The 19,962-nt window shown below is 41.9% G+C and overlaps 1 protein-coding gene across 3 annotated transcripts in view; it reads right to left on the reverse strand.

The window, feature by feature from the left end:
* Positions 1-19,962, reverse strand: part of LOC308480348 (FRAS1-related extracellular matrix protein 1-like) — a 107,976-nt gene that overhangs the window by 84,483 nt on the left and 3,531 nt on the right. For all 3 annotated transcript variants that reach the window (XM_081011710.1, XM_081011709.1, XM_081011711.1), the window contains exons 2-14: positions 18,179-18,684; positions 17,259-17,353; positions 15,899-16,194; positions 14,826-15,025; positions 13,736-14,059; positions 13,515-13,623; positions 12,076-12,207; positions 10,126-10,470; positions 9,179-9,321; positions 7,250-7,446; positions 5,877-5,967; positions 4,985-5,152; positions 1,354-1,562 (exon numbers count right to left, since the gene is read on the reverse strand). In XM_081011710.1, coding sequence (XP_080867836.1) covers positions 1,354-1,562; positions 4,985-5,152; positions 5,877-5,967; positions 7,250-7,446; positions 9,179-9,321; positions 10,126-10,470; positions 12,076-12,207; positions 13,515-13,623; positions 13,736-14,059; positions 14,826-15,025; positions 15,899-16,194; positions 17,259-17,353; positions 18,179-18,418 — 2,549 coding nt within the window. In that variant the 5' untranslated portion in view covers positions 18,419-18,684. The remainder of the gene's footprint in view (positions 1-1,353; positions 1,563-4,984; positions 5,153-5,876; positions 5,968-7,249; positions 7,447-9,178; positions 9,322-10,125; positions 10,471-12,075; positions 12,208-13,514; positions 13,624-13,735; positions 14,060-14,825; positions 15,026-15,898; positions 16,195-17,258; positions 17,354-18,178; positions 18,685-19,962) is intronic.

Consider the following 19,962-nt stretch of genomic DNA (forward strand, 5'->3'; position numbering starts at 1 on the left):
AGCATTACTCTATTAACTTTTGCATCTGCCCTCCTCCCCCGGCATGTGACCACCACCACCCCACCCCAGAGGTTGCCCAGAAGGGAATGGGGCTAGAAAAGAAAACCTTTTCTTGAAAAGGTTTCTTATGCCTGGTATGCTCTGGCTGACAAGGGCTTTCCAGGATTTCAGACATTTCTAGCCTTACCTGGAGATTCTGGGGATTGAATTTTGGACTTTTGGCATGCTAAGCAGATGTTCTGCCACCGAGTTAGAGGACTTTGCCTTCTTTAATTTGATTACTGAGGACCAGAGTGGCAGTGTTCAAACTATATTCTGGGCAGCCTTGAGATTCCTTCCTCAGTGGGAAGATCAGTCGTGGCAGGTAAGCATCCCTTTAAAAACCCTCTACATTTAAGCTAAGTTCTAAAACCAAAATGCTGCATTCCTTTTCTGACCGATGTGTTAGATCGTGGCGGCACGTCCCATTTTGTCGCTTGAGGCAAAACAGGAAATGCCACCCTGCCCTGCCCCTGCTGAAGCATCCCTTACCTAGTTTGCACTGTGGTGGCATGACTTGGCAAGGATGGCAGCAGATTCCATTGAGATCTCACTGGAAATTGGTACCAATGCTGGTGCTGCTTCTCTGCTGGTGCTGGGGTGGGTGGGGTGCCCAAGGAGATGCAGACTCATGGGCTTCTGCCACCCAAGGCAGCTGCTTCACCCCGCCACATTGGTGGGCCGGCTCTGGGCTAGATCCTTATCTCCTCACCCATGCTGGGGCAAATTTCACAGGTGAGCAGCATCGCCCACCTGCCAATCACCTGACATCACCACAATGCCAGGTGATGCTGTGCTTTGAAGCCCCGACTGATAGAACGTCAAAGAGCAGCACTGCACTGTTCGAAAGCCTTTTTTGTAAGCAATGTGGGGCAGTTTGAAAGCTCCCCTGCACTATAAACCTCAGAGCTTCAAGGAGCAGCACTGGGAGGGAGGAGAGGTTTCCATTGAAATTGCTGCTAAAATGGAGATTTTCCTTCATTTAACAGAGATTTCAATTGAAAATACTTCCCCCTGCAGGTGCAAAGGAGCCATCGGGAGCTCACTTTAAGCTCCCAATTGTTCCTCTGAAGGTCCACCCTTACCAGCCTCACAGATGACATCATGTATGACATCACGTGTAGGTTGGTGTGTGTGGCTTGCCCAAAATGGCCTTGTAGATCAAATGGGGAGGCCTGGTGGGCCTAATTTGGCCCATGGACCATAATTTTCCCATCTCTGTTGTAATCCTTAAAAAAACAACAGCTAAAAGAAGAGTGGATCATGTTACTGGCTCGAGCCATTATATACAATACATAAAAAGATTAAAATTACCGAACTTTGGAAGAGTGTAAATCCCAAAGGGTAAATTTATCCCCTTCTGACATAACAAGTCCATGTAGCTCAACGTGTCCATGTAAAGGCAATTTCTTCAATTCAATTTGGATATCACTGTTCTTAGTGTCCACGTCTGTTACCATTAGATGCTCTCCAGTGATGAATGCGCTGGTACCTTCCTCTATTTTCAGATGATTGGTGAAAATCTAAAACAGTCATAAGCTCACGAAATGCACTCAAGTACTTCAAGACACAGCATGCCAATATACACGGGATAAAATCACAATACAACTATAGAACAATGAGAATCTGGAGTCTGTAATATTAAGTCAGACTACTGGACCATCTAACCTGGTGCTGCTACAGCCTACTACAGCTGGCAGCCTCTCCAGAGACTTCAAGGACTTCTGAGTTATTTCTAGCCGTTATATTATAAATCCTTTTATAATCATGCTGGGTTCTGGACTTCATCTCTTACACATGAAACCCTATGTTCCACTAATGAGCCTTCCCAAAAGACTGAAGTGTGCATAGCAATGTAAAGGCAACTATAGCTGGGGAAATGGTAAATGAAGCCACCCAAAAACTGCTGTGTGCTAGGCCTTTAGCTGGGATTCATGGTGAAGAACTCAAGATTACTCATTTCATCCTGAATTCAATCCTTACTAAGGATGGATGGAACTGTCAATTTGGTTTGTCTCCATTTTTCCAACTGTAAGCTCATTTCACTGTATTTCTGCATGAGTGTGCTTTTTAAAAAAAAAAAAGTCCTCAAAAAGTCAACATTTTAGAGTGCATTTCTCATAATATACACACAGTTCCCACTATACAAATGCTTGTTATATGAAAATTCACTTATCCAAACAAGACGAAGTAGTACCCAAACCTTGCTATACACAAAGTAGTACCCAAACCTTGCACCACAGATTCAGATTCAGCCAGACCTGCATGTAGTACTGTAAATAAGCAGTCTTCAACAAGCCTTACTTGTTTCAGTGTTACTAGTCCATAGCAGCCATTTTGCCAGAAACCATGGGGGGAGGCACAAAGATTGGACAAATATAGCATTATCTCCTCCTTTGTTTGCCTTTTGCGAGGTTTCAGAGGGTTTTACTGGGTTTCCCCTTGTTTTATCATCGTTTGGGGTCAAAATTCCATGTTTGGAAATGCATTATAAATTCTCCCATAGGAATCAATAGAAAGTGTTGATTCGTTATGTGAACACTTGCCTCACAGATGATTTCTTAAGAACACATTGTGAGTGAATAGCAAGACTTGTATGCTCTTTTGCCTAATATACACATTGCAGGCAATTTTCCTAATATACTACATTTTTGTGTGTTATATTAACTGATATGTATTTTTAAGGGCACTTTCTACACATTTTTCAGTTGAAGAACTGGATTGCAAAATTCAGAAATCTGTACATTTCAAAAGATAGCTGTGTTTGGGTTTCTGTATTGCCTTAGGAAGTGGAAATTAGCTAGGTTCATATTAAAATGTGAACCAACGTGAATTTCTCTCCCCTCCATAATCCTTACCTTATGCCAAACCCACTTCTCAGGCTTCTAGAAAACTTAGGAAGGATTGAGTAACTGCATAACAAGTATTCTTCGAGCTGGCTTATAGTTTGTGTCCAAAAAGCTATGAGTCCATTTCTTGGAACTTTACAGCATTTCCCAAAAGCCAGCTGGCAAGTCTAACCATTACCTTCAGAATGTAGCTGGAAAACCTGTGCTAAAAAGGATGCTAGCTCTCTCAGGAGGACAATCCTTTTAGGAAAGGCATTTAACACTGGCAGGTGAGCCATAATATGTCTGACCTTGAGTCATTAATCAAACAGCAGGTAGGAGAAAACCATTTAAGATGCACTTGTTTTCGTCGTGCTGCTCGTGGAATGCTGTTCTTACAGAGCAATCTCATATACTGATAATTTAAAATACAGAGCTGCCCGTCTTCCTCTTGGCCTCCAACTCAGAAGGATAGAACATTTTCCTAGTTTGTTTTACTCGTTACAGAAGATTTGGTATCTTTCAGTCCTTATATTATTGTCTCCTAACAGGTACCGAGGCAACTAGAAGGCAAAAGAAAGCCATGGGCTACCCAGTGATGCTCAAGGAAGACTGTGTGGAAAGGTGCTTTCTCTTTAAAAAGGGGAAAGATTGCTACCTCCCAGGAATTAAAAAAAAAAAGAAAATAAGCAGAGACACTAGATACGTAGGTCCAGTTATCTTGAATTCAGAACTGAAGCTCCTTTAAGTTCTGTCCTAAAACTCCAGCAAAGAAGCTTTTCTATTTCATATGAAATGCTCTCTTCCCGTGTGGTGGTTTTTAAAGTCTGGAAGCTTATGGATTTGTGGAAATAAGCTAACCTACATAACGAGCAATTATTGTGACTGAAGCCGAAAAGGGCACAGTTAGAAGGGTGACTTTGAGAAAACCAGCTCACAGAATGGCTTCCGAGGTACTTAAAGCATTTTATAGGGTTTGTTGTGGTGGTGGGGTTTTTTTTTATATATATAAAAAGGAGCAGGGGGAAGGGGAAGGAGAAAAGGAGGAAAGTTGAACACACCGTTTTCCATTTGAACGAACCCTTAAGTATTATTCGGGGAATAGAGTAAATAATTTAACACTATAAATCTTTCTACTTCCTACAGCTGCCTGAAGAAATCACAACACATAACCCAATGAACTCTGCCTCTTGCTCTGTTTATGTATTTCCAAATGAAATATTTGTGAATAGGGAAAGCAAATAATGCAGTGATAGTACCAGGAGAGCAGGGTGACCAAGGAATGAGCATGGGGCAAGTACTCTGCACAATCTGCGCATGATTGTTTGTTGTTGTTGTTGTCTTTAACAATTTGAACTTGGAATTACATTGGCTTCTGCATGGATGGCAATCTTTGGTCTCACAGTTATCAGAAATAATAGATTGTTGTTGTTGTTTTAAATAGTTTAAGTGTACCCTTGTAGCAGATCTACAAAGTTTCTAATACCACGACAATTAGGAAATTTGAAGTCTGCCATCCAAACAAAAATAATCTGAAGGATCAAGAACAGAGAAGCCTCTTGTTCTTTTAATACCATTTTAGTAGTTCTATGAAAGGAGTTTTTTAAAGGGAGGGGAAAGGCCCCGTTTTATTAGGGTTCAGGTCAAAGTTGTTCAGCTTTTTTTAGGGAGGGGGAAAACCCAATTTTTGCATTATTTTGGGGTCAAAGAGAAACAGCAACTCACCAAAGGATCGCTGGGGGGGGGGGACAGCCTCGGTTTGTAAACTCTGTCTTCCATTCTCCAACAATGGAGGGCAGGGCGAGGGGCCAGGGCTGCAAGGGGGGCAGCGATCAACCGCAATTGACCAAAACCTTGCAGGGATCGACCAGTAGATCATGATCAACCTGTTGGACATCCCTGCTCTACAGCATGGATGGGGAATTTGTGTTCCTCAAGATATTCCAGGACTACAACTCCCATTATCCCTGACCATCAGTCCTGCTGGCTGAGGCTGATGGCAGTTGGACTATAACAAACTCAGGAGAGTCACAGGTTCCCTACCTCTGCTTTACAAGCTTAACAATCATTAAGATGGCATCACAGGCAAGCAGTTAATTAAGATTCTTGATAAATACCTCAGGTGCTTCATCATCCACAGGCATCACTGTGATGTTAAAGAGGAGACCAGTCATCACTCCTTCCTGCTGGTCACTGACAGAGAATTCAAACTGTACAAACAATGGGTCAGGGCCCATCTCCATCAATGGGGGCATGTATGCCACTTTCATATGCGTTATGGCATGCTGGTTGTAGGAAATGGAAGTGATTGCATTGCGTGAGTCTCATAAATTTAATTCTCCACTTTGCAGCTACTGCAACCACCCAATTCATTTTGTCTTTTAATCATATATCACTCCCTTAGTGCATCAGCTGAGAGATGTCATCAACAGCATGTTAAACAATGCAGCAGTAAATTAGGTTCCATAGCGTATCAAAACCGGATTGCCCTGGTGATTTTCAGTTGTTTTCCGGGGCTGATAGGACTTGGAGTCCAGCAACACCTCCAGATACTCCCCTTCTACCTTAGTTACACAGACCCACTGTGAGGTGAGTAGTCTTATCATGTTCTAGGTTTGGGAAGTAGAATTCTTTAATTTCCCCTGTAGTGGTGATGATCAATGATCTAAGCAAAGTTGGGACATGATGAGTTCAGAGTCCAACCTGAAACTTCTAGGCTAAACCTCTCTGAAGTTTGGACTCAGCTCATTGGTTTGGCCTTGGGCCCAGCCCTTTCATAGCTATCCTGTCCTGCTTCCTAAAGGGAGAGGGCTGCTGTAACCTACTGCTGCATCGTAGTTCCCAAGAAGGTCTGCATCCTCATTACATTTCTGAAGAATCATTGTACCCAGGACACTTCGCCAAGCACGCTCTGTATAACTGTAGCCATTGGGGTCTTTGAGAATGACAGATCGCAAGGCACTTGAAGCAATCTTTCTGTTGTTGCAAGACATTGTTAGGTCCACTTACCTGTGTGAAAGATGACAGGAAAGGAATAGAAGAATTTTTCACAACATTTTTCATGCTGTCTGTGAAAATAAGCTTTCCTGCATCATACACCCTATAGAACAGGAGGGAAAGGGGAGAATTACAAATTTTAATATATATTTAAAAGAGTAGACATGTCTAAAATTGACACGGACTGCAACAGCATCTTAAAACACACTTATTGGTACATGAACTTTTAGGCTAAGACAATTGACGCATCTGTATGAATTAGTCTCAACGGTTGGGGCGAGTATATTAAATACAATAGTGGAAAAGCAGTTTTTCAGAGCAAATTGAAATGAATTGCTAGAGATATAATATATGGGCCGAAAGTGTTAAAATTCTACCATGTAACTAATAAAGTGGGCTTCACATCTCATGGAAGTTCATGTTGCAAGACTTCTTGGACATTTGCACACTAGACTTTTTCTCTCGTATGGGAACCCCTATGACACCCATTTATTCCTCAGAATCCAAATTTTGTTCCTCCTAAACCATTGCATCTTCCAGGTCTCCTCTTTTTTTTCTTTTTTTTTAAGAAGAATATGTATGTAGTGATTTTTGAAGCTTCTATCATCATTTTAGTTCAGCCAGCCTTTGCAGGTGTGTGATGTAGTCCCCCTGTCCCAGTTGGTTTGGAGGTGTAGCCTGGTGGAATACAGTTTCCCTTTCCTGAGGACCCTCTCCTATTACCTTACCTAAAAAGCTATCCCTGCACTAAGTACAAAGGATAGCGAGTCTTGCTACAGCTTCAGGCCAAACTGAAGTGACATTGACAACACATTTTGCCAGTGTCACTTGCCTTGAACTAGCCTCCAGAGATTAAGAAGTGGGAAGTTCATAAATCTCTCCTAAAGAAAAAACATTTAGTATGTACCATGTCACGCAGAGAGACACTGCTTTTGATGGGGAAAGTTGATATTGCCCCCACCCCCAATTCACTTCTGAAATCAGTTCTGCTATTATTTAGGGGTGAGGCCTGGGGGGCGGGAGTGGGAGAGAGAAGAAAGGAAGCGAAATTGACTATATTTGTCATTCTTCCTTTAGAGAGCAGAGTACTCAAGAGTTCCCTCAACAGTGGCTGCAGGCAGGAGCTGTACCACAGAAGAATTATTTCCACTCCCTGGGAGTAGGTGAGCTTTTGCTACAAAATGGGTTAGTTAAGCGAAAGGAGAGGTGAAATTTACCCAGCGTAGGTATCCGTCCTGATGGAGACTGAGACTACTTGTTTTACAATTAACATTCACCTGAGGATAGGAACACCTGTATAGTGTTAATGTACACACAAATGCCTTTTCGCTTAGATACATCCTTTGAGAGTTTCTTCCTTCGTTGATGCATAGAGACTTACATACCCAGGGGAAACGGGAGAGAAACATGGCTTTGTAACTGTATACATAAGTTGGCTGTCTGGCGATTCAGCATCTGTAAAATGGAGGTGGTCCTTTGTGATGTGTACTATCTCTGTTTCTTTGACCACAAGGTGCCTTATTGTCCCAGGGACTTCTTCTGGCAAATGGTCTTTCACTGGCATGATGAGCATCATCACAATCTATAAGACAATCGCAAAACCCTGTTTATTGATCTGTTTCGTTTGTATACCACCCATTCAATAAAGTTCTCTGGGATGTTTGCGTAGACAATGTAATGGAAAATATAATTTGCAATCAAAACCCGTAAAACAAACAAATGTCTCAAAGCAGAAAGCTCAGTTAGAAAAAAAAGCACAAAACATAATTAAAACAAAAGCAGCATGAAACCCAGCAAGGAGAGCTTAGTACAAAAACCTGAAGCGCTTAGATTGTAATTAAAGGGCTTGGGAGAACATGGATGTATGCCTTAAAAACAGCATTTACTGCTTGAGAACATCTTGCACCACCATATAAATCACAAAGATTGCCTAAGTGTAACATCAGGTACTCATATAGTTTGTTTTTGTGGTCTATCCAACGTGAAGAATAACCAAATAACCTTTAGTCTTTAGTGTCAGTTCCAAATTGTTTTGATTAATAATTCAGGAAGCCAACAGTGCTACTGCAGTTAGTAATATAAAAAGAGAAGAAAGGGTATGAATTATAACATTTCTTTGAGCAAAGATGGTTCTCCTAGAAATCATCTTCTCTGCAAGCTTCACTTTGTGTGTCATAAGCTTCACAGTGTTTGCACCCTAACACACACACACACAAGGCCCTGTAAAGAGGCTACATCTTTGTTCAAACCTTCTTCTAGGGTACTGTCAGATATACAGGCTGAGGAGTACCAGGAAGACTGTGCATGACATAGATCAGGGGTAGGCAACCTAAGGCCCGGGGGCCAGATGCGGCCCAATCGCCTTCTCAATCCGGCCCACAGACAGTCCGGGAATCAGCGTGTTTTTAGATGAGTAGAATGTGTTCTTTTATTTAAAATGCATCTCTGGGTTATTTGTGGGTCCTACCTGGTGTTTTTACATGAGTAGAATGTGTGCTTTTATTTAAAATGCATCTCTGGGTTATTTGTGGGGCATAGGAATTTGTTCATTTCCCCCCCCCCCCCAAAAAAAATATAGTCTGGCTGCCCACATGGTCTGTGGGACTGTGGACCGGCCCACGGCTGAAAAAGGTTGCTGACCCCTGACATAGATGGTATCTGAATTAAGCAGAGGCAACAGAACCAGAGCGTTTGCTGTTGACCACATTGCCTGCAGAGCTTTGGAGCTTCTGGAGAGGGCAAGGAGAGAAAGATACAATTCGTTCTGTTTTCCTGCAGGGAAATAGCTGAATGGAAGAAATGTCAAATATCTAAAAAGGTAGGCACTCATTATTCCTGCTACAGATGTAAAGATCACAAGTTCATGCATGTTTCAGGCTGGACCTCTTCTTGTAGTGAAAGGATACACACATTTGTCATAGAACCCTAAACTTTTGTCCAGTGCTAAGGATGGAGATTTTTTGGGTTCTGACCTTATACAGCGCTGCTTCTTAATTTTTGTATATGTATTTACATTATATTGCTTGACAAAGGACAGTATATAAATTTCTTTTAAAAATAAAATAAATAGTATGCATATTGATACTTTATGCATAGTCATGTATGCACTATAATATGAGAGGATCATCCATATTTTTAATTGGACCCAGGGTGGGGAGCTGACTTCTCATCCAAGTTAAGGAACAAGATGAGAATTAGAAGAAACATCCATGGAGATGTTTCCATGGAGCTCAAATCAAGTTATTTAGATCTTTACTCTAGGATTCTCCTCTGCTGCAACTTGGTTTTTCAAGAGAAATTGTGAAACAAATTACCTGAGGATCTGAGAGATTCGGTGGTTCCTGGCTGTCAGCTAAGTTAAACTCAAACGAGTCTTGAAAAATTTCCCCTCCAAAATGACGGTAGCAAATAAGCCCGTGGAAAAGATCTCTTTGGTAGAAGCTAAACACAGGGATACCTTGAGAATCCAACAAAGCACAAAAACCAGTTTCAGAAAATTCATTTTTCTCCTTCACATTAAGGTGTTATATTGGAACCAGACCATTGGCTCTTGTATCCCTAATGCCATCTGCACTGATTATCAGCAGAACTTCTATGTTTGAGGCATGTTCTGTCCTTTTAAACTCATCTTTTGAATATAAACAATGTGATTTGCCCTCAGCTGGGTCTCCTCCTTCCATACCTTCTAATCTCACCCTAGAAATATTGCATGACTGGTTCAACAACCAGCTATCTGGCTTAACATATGCTGTTAACATATTGCTATTGTTCTGGTTAATAATGGCATCTTCATTTTAATAGACATAGTTACTCTACCTTTTTTCAGAATGAGGGCCACATTCCCTTACCAGCAACTATCAAGGGGACTGAATGCCAGTGGCAAAAGTAGGCAGAGCAATGGATGAGATTCTTACTATGTATATTAGGGTGCATTCCAGCCAATCAGAAGACAGATTTCTACAGATTCCCACCCACATATTCTCATCCTCCATCCATATAAGCAAAAGGTCATTACAGTCCAAGTGCATATTCAGCCAGACAAAAGCAATCAAGGAGAGCATAGAGAAAGACTAGTGAGGGATGTGGTCTTGGGAGAGGATATAATAATAATAATAATAATAATAATAATAATAATAATAATTTATTATTTATACCCCACCCATCTGGCTGAGTCTCCCCAGGATATGGCCTGGTCAGGGACTCAAGAGCTGAAAAGAGAAACATTTGATCCCAGGTCTGAGGTTCCCAACCCCAGCACTACCTGGTCCATCTGGGAAGTGTTGCTTAATAAGTTCTCCAGCACTGGGTGGCTTGGATATTTTGTAGAGGATATAATCATCACTCGAATCAAAATCAGTAGCCATAAGCATATGGTTTTCAATAAGAACTGTGCTGCCTTCTTCCAGCTCAATGACAAGATTGTTCACTAGGAATGGAGGGGTGTCGTCTTTTGGAAGAATGTTAATAGGAAATCTGTGTCTAGCACTGTGCTTTTCATCAAAAATTCTGAAGACTATGTCATCCTTGGTTGCATCACTGTCATCATGATGGTAACGGACAACTCCATCCCTGAGATCTTTCACTGCAAACCTGAAGCCTTTGTTCCCTACACAAGACGAAAGAAGAAAAACAGCAGTTCTTCTCGCTACTGGTTAACACACATCTATTTAATACAGTGGAGCAGCATGGCTGTAGTTACCTATGTTTAGATATAGTTTCTTTCCCTAAAGACGAGTCAATTTAATAGATTGGATACATATAATTTGATGCCTATGCACATATTCTCCAATGAATGGGAGCCTGGTACTATGCTGTCTTTATGCAGCAAAATTGGATGGATTGGATAGCATATGGTTACCAGATTTTTTTCAGTGAATCCGGGGACACATTTATTTTTTATTTTTTGAAGCTGAGTAGCAACAGGGAGTCAGTAGTGGGGTTGGTGGGGCAAAAGACCCTGGGCCCAAGCACACATGCATGTTGTATAAAGGTGCAACACCCTTCTTTCGCACCTGTGAAACATAAATGCACAGAGTTTTTTAAAAACTGGGCAACAGCCGCCCACCTGCAACTCCCAAGCCTCCCCTGATCAGACAAAACAAAGGGGGAAGGGGGCAGGATATCTGTACTGCCAGACGTCCCTGGTTCCCCTTCAGCAGTGACGGCAGCAGCAGCAGTCAGCAGCCCAGAGTCAACCTGGTAGCGCAGTTGGCTCTGGCTAGCTTCAGGAGCTGCTCGCCTCCGTGACACCCGCCATTTTTCCTCGCCGGAAGTTCCAGCAAGAAAAAATGGCGGGTGCCATGGCAGCAGGCAGCGAGCAGCTCTTGAAGCCAGCCAGAGCCAACTGCGCTACCAAGCTGGCACCAGGCTGCTGAAGCTGCCACGTTTCCCAAGGACAGATTTGCAAATCTGGGGACATTCCAGGGATGGAGTTTGTCCAGGGACAGATTTGCAAATCTGGGGGTGGGGACATCTGATAACCCTAGGATAACACGCTTGTAGCATGGATATATTAGCTGACATAATATTAATACCCATGTTGAAAAAGTAGTGGGAGAATTTGATTTGACAACCCACTGAATCCAGGTCACATTTACTTACATGTAGGAGCCCTGACTTACTTGCACAAAGGTTACACAGAGGTTAGTTTGTATCTTGTCTTTATTGAGCATTTGTTCTGGTTTGTTTGCAGGATGTCTATACATCTTTGCATGAATCGTTAACTCACTCCACACTTTTCAATGCATTTCCCTGTCACTTTCCTAAACTCAAAAAGTCTGTTCCCTTTTTAAAGTGGGTTTTTTGTGCTAGAATAACAAAGCACTTTAATTGCACAAACCTAAATTTCCTGGTATGTGCTTAAATGCCTTCTGCAAAATACTGACACCGTGGAGTGCCTTTACAAATGAAGGAAATAGATCAATAACTGAACATTATTACAGATGAAAATATTGCCATCTGTCTTGCCACTTAGGCAAGTTAAAGCTCAACTTGGTTTCTAGCAGTAACTTCATAATGTTTTCCTCCACATCCAAAAAAAGGATGCACTTTCCACCACAATAAAACCATCTATTTTGCTTCAAGCAAAGGTCTGGTTGAAAAGTTCTAATTTTTATTTTGTACTCTCATTACTGGGGGGGGGGGGGGTGGAGACACACATGGGAACTTTCAATTTTAAATTCCACAAATTTGAGACCAAGAAGCTACATACCTCTGATTGTGAGCCAGCCATGATATAAGCCTTCCACCACAAGAAGCTGAACAGCATTAAGGTTATCATTATCTACAATCTGAAGAGACTCCCAGGTAATTGGACGAGACTGTCCTTCCAACAAGTCAAGCCCTATATAAGCAGGTATTTCAAACACAATGAAGTCATGTGGCTCTGAATGAGCTCATAGAGCAATTCAGCATTAAAGGCACCGTGAGCTTTGCTTTCAGCGTAAGCAATTGCACTAGGTGGAAAAGTAATGCAATTGTGGGGGAAATTCAGAAAAGTTAACTGGTTTGATACTTAGGAGTACGGTTAAAAGAACATGGTGAGACAAAAGCAAGAGGCAGAATTCTATTCAGGGATGTTTAATTTGCAAGCAGGTTGTTGAGATATTGCAAATGGGTCACTGCCAATAGGTTTGTGGGTTATCTTTTTTTAGATGTCAGATATTCCCTGGAAAAGGTAAATCCAGCTTAAATTGGGAGGGAAATATGGGCTGGCATTTTGTGTACGCACTGGAAAAACTTGCATGCATGATTAACACCAATTCCACACTAAAGACCCATCTGGAAGTACTGATAGTAACATGGGTTTGTCATATTTGGATAATAGGGTTGTTACTGTAATCCTGTCACTGGCCCCATCACAATTCAAGCAGTATCATACCACTTTAAACAGTCATTAAAAAGGTAAAGGTACCCCTGCCCGTACGGGCCAGTCTTAACAGACTCTAGGGTTGTGCGTTCATCTCACTCTAGAGGCCGGGAGCCAGCGCTGTCCGAAGACACTTCCGGGTCACGTGGCCAGCGTGACAAGCTGCATCTGGCAAGCCAGCGCAGCACACGGAAACGCCGTTTACCTTCCCGCTAGTAAGTGGTCCCTATTTATCTACTTGCACCTGGGGGTGCTTTTGAACTGCTAGGTTGGCAGGCGCTGGGACCGAGCAGCGGGAGCGCACCCCGCCGCGGGGATTCGAACCGCCGACCATGCGATCGGCAAGTCCTAGGCGCTGAGGTTTTACCCACAGCGCCACCCGCGTCATTACTTCACCCAAATATTCCTGGGAACTCACATTTTTCCCCCTCCTGAGAGCTAAGATTCCCAGAGTTCCCTGGGTAGGGGAATTGATTGTTCACTGTCGGAACTGTAGCTGTTTGAAGGGAATAGGGGACGGCCAAACAACTCTCAGCAACCCAAATGAACTAAAGTTGTGGTATAGTTCAGATGTATAGTTCAGATGGGGCCACTATACCGTAAATATAAAGCACATCTTTCATATGGATGATAAATATGCCCAGTTACCACTGTAGAATGATTTTTTCTTTGAAATCAAATTTATTTGTACCATCCTATGTCTGCGTTATCACAGCACATGGAAGGTGAATCTGCTGCAAAACCACATCTGTGAAGAAAATCTTAAAGGGGATTTTCCTTACCTGTGTTCCATGCAACTCTAGGAGCATTTGTTACTGCACTTCGAATTGAAAAATGGACCATGATAGGGAAGCTGTTCATGAAGAGGCTATCAATTGCTTGAAACTCAACCTAGCGAGCGAGAGAGAAAAGATTAATTCAGTCCCTTTGTGACTGCTGAGCTGTAGGCATAGACTAGCTGGTGAGCACCAGGGGAGGGGAGCAGCTACATCCCATCTCTCACCTCATAGTTCTGTCTCTCAGAATGAGAGATATTAGATGGCTGGAAAGCAACTTTTGTATCATACAAATCCTGCCAAGTGAAAGACGTAATGGCCTTGGAGTGGTCATCCAGGTGGGTAACATATCCCTGAGGAGGAGGTTTAGTAATGTTGAATAGCAATCTTTCCCTCGGGGTTTCTTCATCTTCGGCATCCAAAGTCACTGTCGTGAGAGGAGTAAGAATGAACTCATCTATCTCCAAGATGAACATGGACATGAATGCAGCTTGAGGTTGTCTGTTTGGAATGGCCCCTTTTATCCTTACAGGAATCCACACATTTTCTGCCTACAAACAAGGAAACCAAATGTCTCTTCACAGTCAGTGCAGAAGAGGGGCATTAATATATTGCTTTTAAATGTAGTTCAAGGAACTTTATTTGGGTTCAACTGGGTATTATTACAAAAAAAAAAAGATAACTACTGAAAACAACTATTAGTTATCAGATTCAAAAGGCTGGTTTTCAGAGGAGGAGGAAATGATCAATAGGGTCTGTTTTAGAACATTTGGAGCAAGTACTAAGGCATATATTTTGTGGTATCTGGTAGTCATTTGTCTGGAATAATATGCTCCAAGTAGGACTAGGGAGAAATTGAATTCAGCTTGGCATTAAAAGGCAAAAATACCCAATTCCCAATATGCAAACTGAAAAAAACAGACATCCTTTGAAATTTGCACTTCTCAGTACAAATTTTGTGACGGATACATGACTAATGCAATGAATCCGTGAACTATACTGAATTTCCAAATACTATTGTAATAGTAATATTACATCCCATTAAGGTGCAGCAGTGGGTGAGGTAGGGGGCAGAATGGGAAGCAGGGTCACTTCATCAGCTGCGCTGAGAGAGAGATGCTATATTTAGTTCCTCCTCCTCCTGGGTTCAATAAAGTGTCCATCTTGCCACACAATCAGCATGTACTGAATCTGATACATAGCCAGGGAAATTAACATGCAAGTAATTCTATCCTAGAGTTGTTTGGAGGGAGGTTGGGAGTATGGAAAAACAACAGAAAGTTTTGTGGAAAATATGATTTGCTGCATTGTCCTTACCTGTAGCTGAAATCTGCTCTTTTTGTCTCTGATTTCTACTTGTATGGATATATAATCCTTATCAGGTGATGGGGGACTGAGGTGTTGGTACCTAAGTCTCATCTCCAGAAAGTCTTCACAGCTCATCTTTAGAAGGTGTATTTCTTTTAACCCTGAATGGCAGGCACCATTGCTGGGACAAGGCGGTTTGGATTGTCCAGCTGAGGGGGAAACAGAACTTTAGAACAAACTATTTCTAACCTTCTAAATGATCTTTCTTTTATGTAACAACACAAGCAACCTTTAAGGGATTTGCATATTCTGAATATTGAATGAAGACTTTGGATGACCTTGTAATTTAAACTACACAATCTTCTAATTTAAGCTACACAATCTTTGAAACAGGGGGTTGTGCACACTAAAGACACAGATCTGCATGCCAGAGAACCATGGCCAATCCAGTGGCAATTCTGATGCCCTGAAGTGCCACAAGACTTAACTTCTAGCTCAGTAGTGATGACCTACAGTATTTGCATATTCAGCAGAACCTCTTTTATCTAAATGACTGGGTTAACAGAAGATCTCTAGATAAAATAAAACACTATCTATTTAATACATCCTTGCTTTAATCTGGATCAAAACTTTCATAATTCATGGGTAGATATTCCCACCAGGACAGTGGGAATGTATTCTTCTTCATTCTCCTTCCAACTGAAAGAGAACCCAATTAATGTTGTCTCCCAGCATCTTACTGTCCCCTTTTAACTAGACAGTTGGTCTAAAGGATTGAATCGTGCATGCTTGACAATGGTGAGGGATCAGGGATCCCCCCCCCCCCAGATCTGCTGTACATAGCGCAGGCCATGTAATGCCAGTTCAGTGTCTACAAGCTCACATATCCCAACAGGGTGCCTGTAGAGTCCCATCCTGCCACCCTGTCCCCTCAGATGCTTGAAATAAGCCTTCCATCTAAGCCAACGCTAAGCTGTTTCAAGATGAAATACATTTTTGAGTGTGAGAAAGAGGGAGGCAATTCTGGGGAAAGAGCTTACAGCTGGGGAGGGGAGAGAGAGTTAAATAAGATTAAAAATCACCTTTTTTTTGTTTGGTGTATGTTGACACATCTTCACTTTTTTGTGTTTTAGAGTCCTCAACAACTACTTGCCCAACAGCAGGAAACAGTAATTCAGACGACAAGATCCTCACTGTGCAGGCTTTACCTAAACCGTTGTACTTGAAAGTCAAAATGTTTCTGTCAATTGGCTGAGAAATCCCAAAGAATTCTGGAACTTCTAGAGACGCTTGTCCAAACTGAACAAGACTTGGTTTTGGGCTTCTTATCACTATATGAAGAGTAAACATCTCTACAGCGGTCTCCAGTTCTGTAAACCTGTAAAAGAGAGGCGGCAAATACTTCCTGGTGAGCAGTGACAATCTTTGCATGGAAATTTAGAAGACTGTAAGTACAAAACTTTCCCTCCTAACATTTTAGGGGTCCCATATACAAAGTTTTAAGGGTTGCTTGATTCTAGGAATCAGCTTTTTGACTGTTTTTATTATTCTGCACAGAGAATATATACTTTGATTTTTTCCAACAGAATACCAGTTAATAAATTACAAACATAATGATACAGAAAGAGCTCTGCTGGATCAGACCAGAGGCATAACAGCCTCTGGTACTAGAGACAGCACATATCCAACATAGCTAGTAGCCATTGATAGTAGGGGTGTGCATTGGACACAAGCTGCAGTCCGGATCCCAGTTCAGCATATTGGAAACAAGTCTGATTTGATCTTGAAGTGCTTTGGACAGGCACCCCCAAACTCAGCCCTCCAGCTGTTTTGGGACTACAATTCCCATCATCCCTAGCTAACAAGACCAGTGGTCAGGGATGATGGGAGTTGTAGTCCCAAAACAGCTGGAGGGCCAAGTTTGGGGATGCCTGGCTTTGGAGGTTGCCTTATTTGGTTTGGGTCAAAATTCCAATCCAGAAAAGCAAAGCTCCATTACTGTTATGGGGAATAACTCCCCACCCCCTTTGACAGAATTATTTATAGGCTCAGCAGCCACTCCTGAAATGACAGAAGAAAATGCTATGGATGGATAAATGACATAGAACTGCAGACAAAAATTTACAACAACAAAAATAGTCAAAGGTTCATTCCTTTGTAATAGTGGTGTGTTTTTTGTTTTTGTTTGTTTGTCAGAATGAAGCTTTGGAGGTTACAATCTAAAGCAGAAAACTAGTACAAGAGACTGCCCTTAACCCTTTGCTTTAATGCAATTATTCCACTAGAATGGCCCCCTGAAGCTGCTTTTTGCCCTGGGGGGGGCTATCTATAGCAAGCCAATATGCACCCCTTTGTTTAAGAGCCTGGAATGCTAACAAATATATGTATCCTCCTAAAATAATTATATATGCAGAACTGCATTCAAGGAAAATGAGGCAAAACCTGTATACTCTCAACATCACACGGTCTTCATTTAGCAGTGGACAACCATTGTGGATGTATTTCACTTCATTGGGTAAGAAATGGCAATCAAATACCTAACAGGAGAAACAGAAACAAATAATGAGCAAAATAGACTTGTTCCACAAAAATTCAGTGCTCAGGCCTAGTGAATGAAGCTTGTAAAAGCCCTATTCAAAAGTGAGGCAAGCTGTACAGGACCACAAATGAAAAGCCAAGGCAGAGAGTTATTCATTTACCCTCCAGCAGCCCTTAAACCCCTTACTCTTAGTGCCCCTGGGCTCCAGCTTCTCAATTCCTCAAACCCTACAAAACCCTATTACTCTTGAATAATAGGTTTCCCAAGTGCAACTGGGGTTCCCCCCCCCCAAGGTCATAAAAAAGATGCTGAGCAGAAGAGGGGAAGGGAGGGTATAGAGTTACCTTCTGCTGTTCCTGGAGCACCACTTCTGCTGTCCAAGATGGGAAAGTTGTGTTGAAAGGAATAGGCGGGTTGTGAGAGAAGGAGATTGGGTGAACGTGAAGGTTATTTGCAAATGTTGAATTGGCTTGTGAACTGGAGATGGGTTATTTATGATGTGGGGGGGGGGGTTCTGCTCGTTTCTGAGCCAACCCAAGGAGAACAGGGTGAGACCACTCATGTGCGAGCTGTTTTTCCATGCCCACACATTGGCATTCACAATTTGCTCATATTCAGGAGGCAATTTTATGGTGTGTAAATGTTGGGCAAGGACGTGACTTGATTCAAACTGAGATTTGTGACATGACTTGATTCGAACTGAGACAATGGAGCCATAAACATGAGAACGGCTAAGCTAACATGGCTGTTCCATTCAAACTGACTTGCATTTCATATCTAATTAAAAATTAAGCCAATAAGAAACTGGACTAATGATACTTACCTGAGGTGTAAGTTTCCCAACTCTTTGTGTTACAGGCTCATTTAAAACCACCTCTACCTTGCAAGAATCTCTCTCGTTAGAAATATTGAACTGTAGTTCATTTTCAGTTATGTACGCAGCACGTCCTCTTTCAACGTGGATTTCTTTATTCACCAGGACCAGCTTGGCTCCTCTTAGAGGTTCAAGATTCTCAAGGACAATAAAAATAGTCAATGCTACGAAAGCATTCATAATTTCCATCTTCTCGGTGCTGCTGCTTCCTTTAAGTCATTCAAAGCAAGAATTGCTACAATAGTATTTTGGGACTACTGTTCTCTTTTGCTCAAGAAATAGAACTTTCGCTATCCCTTGGATTAAATGTGCTTTGGCTCATTTTATCTTCAAGAAATAAAACGAAGTTACTTAGCAGTAATGCTTTTCTCTAAGGCAGTTCAGGAGCTAGGATGTTACAATGGAGTGATTCACATGTGCCAATTGACAGTGTTCAGCGGACAGCAAACGCTCCCCTGTTATTCAAAGAAATCAGAGTTACTCTACTTGAACAAGAAGAGGTAACGCAAATGCAGAACAGTAGCTTAGAAGACACGCGACGAGAAAGTTTACTATGAGTTGGGTCCAATTTCCATGCAACGTTTCTCTGCTTCCACTCTGCCAACATCATTCCTTTTTTAAGACTTCTGCCCGTGCTGTTGTTCCCTATCGACTTGGGGAATGAGGATTTTATTTCTCATAGACTTTGGACAGAGGAGGCACAGAAGAAAGCTTCAAGTCTCTGGGGCACAGCAGCTCTACCCGCCTGCCTCTGCTGGGTTGTGGGTTGAGATTGTGCCCTAAAACTCACAGAATGCAGCAGACACACAATGTCATTTGCGGTGGGGTGAACAGCAAGGTAATCTTATTAAGGATGTTTAAATAATAATAATGAAATGAATACTCAGTTACAATGAGGATGCAATCACACTCAAGAAGGCAGAGAAAGTTGGTTTCCATTATACTTGCAATGTTTTCCCTCACTCTACCTAGTGGGAAATGTCATTGCCTCTTTTCATGAAAGAACATACTGAGGGAAATAGGTTTGGAAGGCAGATGCAACATGCATATTCCTAGGCCACTGTAAAAGGCCCTCCAACAAAGAAGGCAAAAGCAAAACCAAAAACAAATAGCAGAGGAAACTCTTCCCCTTTCAAAGTGGCCAATCTGCATAGGAAAGCTTTATTAAAATACAATGGAAGATGGAAGAACTCATATAATCCAGACTAAACTAACTACTTTCAGTTCCCATTAAAATTAATGGGACTTAAGTCATGATCAACTTGAAATCAATGCGACCCAAGGTCAACCGACTTAATTTAGAGCTAGTCCAGTGTCTGCAATTCAAAACATGTTTAAAGCTATTTGACAACATGAATTCCATTATGTCCTTCAGCTTTATTATTGCATCTGTTTTAACACTTGCTTATCGGTAAAAAACAAACAGCTAAATGCCTTTCAAATATTATTCCACATTCAGCAAGGCTGGCAACCATCCCAATCTGCTGGTGTCCATTGCTTGGGAGTCAACTAGAACCACAGTTTGTCTCTGACACAGTTCCTCGCTATATTCCACCCAGGATATAGCTTGTGCTTATCTGGTCCTAACAAAGGGTGAGAAAAATGAGAGGCTGAACTAAACTGACCCATCAATTGACTATTTTTATTTGATTGTGCTTAAATATTGTCAACTATTTCTGGAAGCCCAGGATGTGCCTGTATAGGTGGTGACTTTATTTCTTCCTCTTTCCATT

The sequence above is a fragment of the Podarcis pityusensis genome (assembly GCF_964106645.2).
Source record: "Podarcis pityusensis genome assembly, chromosome: 6".
In the NCBI taxonomy this organism is placed as follows: Eukaryota; Metazoa; Chordata; class Lepidosauria; order Squamata; family Lacertidae; genus Podarcis; species Podarcis pityusensis.